This window comes from Nyctibius grandis, unplaced genomic scaffold (assembly GCF_013368605.1).
Source record: "Nyctibius grandis isolate bNycGra1 unplaced genomic scaffold, bNycGra1.pri scaffold_88_arrow_ctg1, whole genome shotgun sequence".
NCBI classification, from domain to species: domain Eukaryota; kingdom Metazoa; phylum Chordata; class Aves; order Nyctibiiformes; family Nyctibiidae; genus Nyctibius; species Nyctibius grandis.
This window is the reverse complement of record NW_027167611.1, coordinates 36,598-42,284: the sequence shown is the minus strand read 5'-3', so window position 1 is coordinate 42,284 and position 5,687 is coordinate 36,598. Positions and strand designations below refer to the sequence as shown.

The 5,687-nt window shown below is 53.1% G+C and overlaps 1 protein-coding gene across 1 annotated transcript; it reads right to left on the bottom strand.

The window, feature by feature from the left end:
* Window positions 1-1,654: 1,654 nt before the first annotated feature.
* Window positions 1,655-5,296, bottom strand: LOC137677530 (A disintegrin and metalloproteinase with thrombospondin motifs 10-like). The gene is given in 7 exon segments (XM_068424835.1): window positions 1,655-1,764; window positions 2,174-2,330; window positions 2,858-2,955; window positions 2,958-3,033; window positions 3,262-3,466; window positions 4,108-4,237; window positions 5,236-5,296. Coding segments are annotated over 7 exon segments (837 nt in total).
* Between the last annotated feature and the right edge of the window lie 391 nt (window positions 5,297-5,687).

The following is a 5,687-nucleotide window of genomic DNA, read 5'->3' as shown; positions in this document are numbered from 1 at the left end:
TCCATCTTCTTCCTCTGCTGCTTCCTCTGCTGCTTCCTCTGCTGCTTCCTCTGCTGCTTCCTCTGCTGCTTCCTCTCTTTTTTTTTTCTTCTGCTTCTCCTTCTGCTTCTCCTTCTGCTTCTCCTTCTGCTTCTCCTTCTGCTTCTCCTTCTGCTTCTGCTTCACAGAATCACAGAATGTCAGGGATTGGAAGGGACCTCGAAAGATCATCTAGTCCAATCCCCCTGCCGGAGCAGGATTACCTAGATCATATCACACAGGAACGCGTCCAGGCGGGTTTTGAATGTCTCCAGAGAAGGAGACTCCACAACCTCTCTGGGCAGCCTGTTCCAGTGTTCAGTTACCCACACTGTAAATAAGTTTTTCCCCATATTTATGTGGAACCTCCTGTGTTCCATCTTGCAACAGCTTCTCCTTCTCCTTCTGCTGCTTCTGCTTGTTCTACTCCAAACAATTTCTATTGCAAGAAAGAAAAAGCACACCACAGCCTATACAAACATACATATTACTAGCTATAGACAGACAGATGTAGAAGATGGCACAATGTTCAATAGGGCAAACCTTGAACCTATGTGGTCTAAAACCGATCATACCTTATCTGTACAACACAAAGTCATCTAGGAAATATTCTAGCACTATGCTGAATCAAATACATTCCATTTACAATATGTAGTATATTTTCCTGGAAACACAGTGACCAAGACTGATCTTGTCCTGTATCCTCCTTTGCTTTGCTTCCTGCAGTCGAACACGTCCTTGATGCCCATTAAGCCACTGCAACACTGAGCCCTGACCTCAGCTCGTGCTGCAAGGTGTTTCTGGCCTAAAAACCGGTCATAATAGTGACAAGGGATTTAAGGAAAAATAGGGGGACACCCCCATCAAGGTAGGTTGTTACAAGAGTTTGAACAACCCCCTCTTCCAGTTAAACTGGTGTCACCGCACTGCTCACTGAGTGACCTGCTCTCTGTCCCCTGCTGTATCTCCCAAGGTGACAGGACGCAAACCAAGAGAACAAAATTCCTGCTCCAACCCCACTCCACACAGCAGCAGATCTTCGTCCAGTGCCCAGAAGCCACCAGCCACGCTTGTCACCCGTAGCACCTGAAACCTCCCTGTCTCCTCTGGGATCCCCAAGGGAAAGGCAGCAGCCCCCAGTGCGCCCAACCTCCCCAAGGAACCCCAGAGCAGACCACGATGCCCCATGATGCCCTTGGGACACAGGCGCGGAACAGGCCGAGGCAGGAGCGGGGCGAGTGTTGCCGCTTTGGTGGCTGTCTTGACACCTGCAGGACCTGGGTCCGCTGCTAATAAATAACAACGTCAGAATTTCAAGTAATGTCCCTGCTGCTGTGCTCTGCCCAGCTTCTCCCTCTCCCACTGCTCACTGCAACTCCTATCGCACTGGGCTGTGGCGGTGTCTGCAGTGGCTGGCAGTGGTTTAACTGGGAACCTGCCATTGTGAAGCTCGGGGGGCGAAGGATGCATGTCTTTTGGGGACGGGTTTGGGTGACACCGGCTCCCACCAGAAGCACGACCAGTGTCTGTGGTGGAGCCAGGGGAGATTCCTGGGGCGGAGAGGAAGGGCACGGCTTGGTGGCCCTCCGGAGTAGCTTTTACCTTCCAGTTTTCCCATGAGGGTCACGCCGTGTCCCTAGAGCCCCTGGCACGTTTCACAGCACATCTGTTGGAAGTAGGTCCAGCTGCAGAACTTGAACTTCAGGACGAGCGGGCAGTAGGCCACCTTGTTCACATCCTTGCACTCTGGACGGGTGACAGAGAGAAGCAGGGTTACAGCTGCCTAAGGAGTGAGACCCTCCGAGGGGGGGACTTCTAACCAGTGCTACGCAAACTGCCTTTGCACCCCGATGCCCAGCTCCTGGGGGCTTTTTGCCAGGAAGCAGCAAGATGCAGCTGTGCTGAAGAAGCTACTGAGAACCTCACTACTGAAAGCCTTTAGGTGCAGTTACTTCATTTATCCGGGTCACGGCATGCCAGTTAGGTCTGGGACCAGAGGGGACAGCATCAGGTCTTCCCACGAGAGCCTTACCCCACAGCACAGCACCTAGAGCCCCCCAAATTCGGGCTGTGCTGCTCCAGTGTCCCTGTACCACGTAGCCCCCGATGCTGGCAGTGCTCTGCGTTTCCCTCCCCACTCCTCCATCTCCCTCACCTTCAGGGTTGTCCATAGGTCCCGATTCGCACTTGGTCTCGCACTGCTGCATGCCGGGCAGCTGTAGGGTCTCCACGCAGTCGCTGGACGGCTGCCCGGTGGGAACCAGGCACTGGACGGATCTTCTTTGCTGGCCAAGGCCACACTGCGCAGAGCACTGCCAAAAAAACAGCACAGCACGGAGCTGCGGTGGCTGCCATGGCTTTAATGGCACTGGAGGAGAGGGCACAGCCAGGTCTTAGGAGGTGCAAAGGGTGCTGGACTGTCAGCGTCACCCTGCTGCAGGCGCCAGGCTGGGCTGTGGCAGGTGAACCAGCAGTGGCCCCACTTGCAGCTGGCCCAGCCCACCTCTTCAGCCCATCGCTCCCACTGCGCTGCACTGCTCCCTGTCCTCACTGCCCTGCTGCCCCCCAGATACCCGTGGGGACCCTCCAACAACTTCTGTGGGGCCCTGCTAGGCCTGGGAGAGTCCCTGGGTCAGCTGTATGCTTGGGCCACCATCACAACAGCCTCCTGAGCCAAGGGGGGGCAAAGAACACCGTCACAGAGTCCTGTTGCCCCCCACACAGTTGTGGTGGCCCCACTGGGTTCTGCTGGCAGGTAAAAGCCTCACGTGCACTAGGATTGGAGGGGCTGGGGAGGCAGAGACTTCTTCAATAGCCCCATGGAAAGGATTGTCCCTACCTCTCCCCACTCGCCAGTCACCCAGCGTGACGGTGGGCATCGCCGCAGGTTGCACCTCATGCTGGTTGGGGGCTTGGAGCCTTCGTAGCACTGGGAGGTGGCAGAGTTGAGCTGTGATCACTGCTTTTGCAGAGAACAATGCGGTGGTGGAAACCTGGCCTGCAGCTTGGGGTGCACTGCAAAGAGAGGGGACACACGCGGTCAGGACAAACGGCAAAGAGCAGAGAGAGGCAGCACTGGCTCTCCCCACCACTGCTTCCACCTTGCCTGTCTCCTGAGCTACATGTCCCACCTTACGCTCTCCATGGCCAGCAGCCATCACCGATGCTCTGGCCTAGTGATTGACACTGTCCTCCTACGGACTAGCGCCACCAGAGAGGTGAGGGCTGACATTAAACACTTACCCCAGACCAGTCCAGGGCGACCCACTCTGGAGGGCACGTCTGGTTATTGCAAGGCTCAAGCATCTCTGGCCGTGGGTGAGTGCAAGAAGCATCATCCAAGGGCTTCTCCTCGGTGGCTGAGATCTTACACTTGCAAAAGACACTACGGGTGCAGACACCTTCCTTGCAACTTCGGCTCCATCCAGACCAGTTCCCAATCACCCAGCTGGAGATGGTAAAACAGCAAACCTTGCAACGGGCACAGTGGTCCACGCTTGTCCCCATACTCCTGTACACAGCCCGATTCCTACTCTGGCTGCAGCCTCCCAGGCAGTCCTGGCTGAACCCCAGAGTTCCTCCACATCTCCCTTTCCCCTTCAAGAGAGGGGCAAGGGCCAGCCAGGGAGGGGCTGGGACAATTTCTGAGGGAGTGTGCTGAGTATCTGCTCTGCACCAAAGGACGAGACAGGGAGGGCTCCTTTCTGCAAGCAGCACAGCAGCGCAGGGAGGAGGTCACGCTACAGAGACCATCCTCGGCCAACATGCCGTGTGCTCGGCACGTCTCTCTCCGACCAAGGCACGGTGTAGCCTCGTGCACAGGGCGCTGCAGGGGAGACAGGTTTCTGCTCCCCGCATCGCCACCGCCCCTTCCCCGCAGGGATGCGCTCGGGCTGTGCAGGTTGCACATTGTATTGTACTCGCGATGGGGCACAGAGAAAGCTGCCCTCCCTCCCCAGCAGAGCTGCTCCAGCCATGCAGCATCACCCCGGGTACTGTGCAGGGGACTCCGCCCTGGGGATTTCACCCTCCTCCACACCGGTTTTTCCACCCACGCTCCCTCAATCCACTCCAAGCTCTGGTACTCACACCGGGGGGCATGGTTCAGTACTGCACGGCCTCTGCCGCTCTGGCATTTTGGTTTCAGGGCTACAGAAATGGTTGAAGACAGTGGAGACATCGGAAAGTTTCTTGCACACCACAGACTGGATCTGGTTGCCTGCCAAGAGAAAGAGGCGAGGGGGAAAGAGAGGAGGACGCTGAGGCTAGCGCTGAGCCAGGCTGCAGGTACGAGCCCCACAGCTCTGCTCCCGCGTGGGCAATGTCACGGGGCAGCCACTGCACCTTGTCAAGCCTGAACCTACTTCTCTATTCATAACCAAGGCCTCCTTTGCCTCTAACGTCTCCAGAAAAAAAATGGGTGTAGTGAAGGCTCACCAGCCAGGGCAGGACCTGGCAGAGTTTGCAAAGGATGGAGGATCAAAGTGTTCCCAGGATCTCGCCCTCAAATAAACCTCTTCTGCCCTTAGCCTTGTGACACTTTCTGGGCAGCACTGGGGGGAACAGCTGGAACAAGCTGATATCTGTGCTCCAGGTTTTAATTCTGCATTCCTGAGATTTATGGAAGACAGAGAATCGAGTGTATTGATTAAAATTACAGCTATTCAAGGATCTACGCACCTAAATCATTCTGACAATGAGTTGGGTTCCCACAGCATTTTGTTATTTGGTAAATGGCCCCCAGTATCGAAAAGCTGCACTCCCCATTCTTACTGTCTTTAACATGAAAAATAATTAGTTTTTAAAGTCAAATAAGAAATGTTTAAGTTCTAGTAAATGAAATGAAAGCATGGATATTTTACAAAACAACTTAGGCATTGTTTTTGCACGACTACAGCTCTCAAAGGCCCACGTCTTGACAGGTTCTACTCTGTGTCATAGGTACAGAAAATGCAGAGCAGAACAACCTGTCTGCCCTTACGGAATGAGGCTCTAACTTGTGTTCACCAGCTAAAGAAACTGAGGAGTTTTTGTGTGCCTTCTAATTGTCAGTAAGACAGGACTGTCCTCAATTTGCAAAGTGTTTTCTGTTTTGTAGCAAATGGGAAAACAGTTTACTTACATGAATTTTCTCAGTTTTAGGAAGATTGTTAGAAGCAGTTCTTTCTTCCTGCAGAAAAGGAACATTTTCTTCAACTTCAGCTGCTTCTAGGTTACGTTCTGTAGGTAAATCCACACACTTCCCCTCAAGGCCATTTTCTGAATAAGCACTGACCATGTCCTCACTCTCAAGGATACTTATCACAGCTGGAAGAGATTTATATAACCTTAACTTAACTGCCATATAAATGACACAGGTTTAAGCAAGAGGAAGGGGAAAATCAGCTGGCAAGTCCATAGAGAAAAAGAACAACAGAGGAAAGGGTGGCCGGAAAGGCACACTGACAGCTACTTATTCTTCACAGCCTGAATACTGAGGATGCACCATCTTAGAAAACAGGAACTCAAGCAGCAGATCTCATAGCACAGAAATGAGTAGTGGTGCACAACATTCAAATACATACGGATCTTTCCTCCTAATACTTTACATTCTACCAGTTTTCCCAATATCTTTATCAAGAACAGGAACATTCACTATGCATTTTCTACGAGGACTTTCTTTGAAGAGG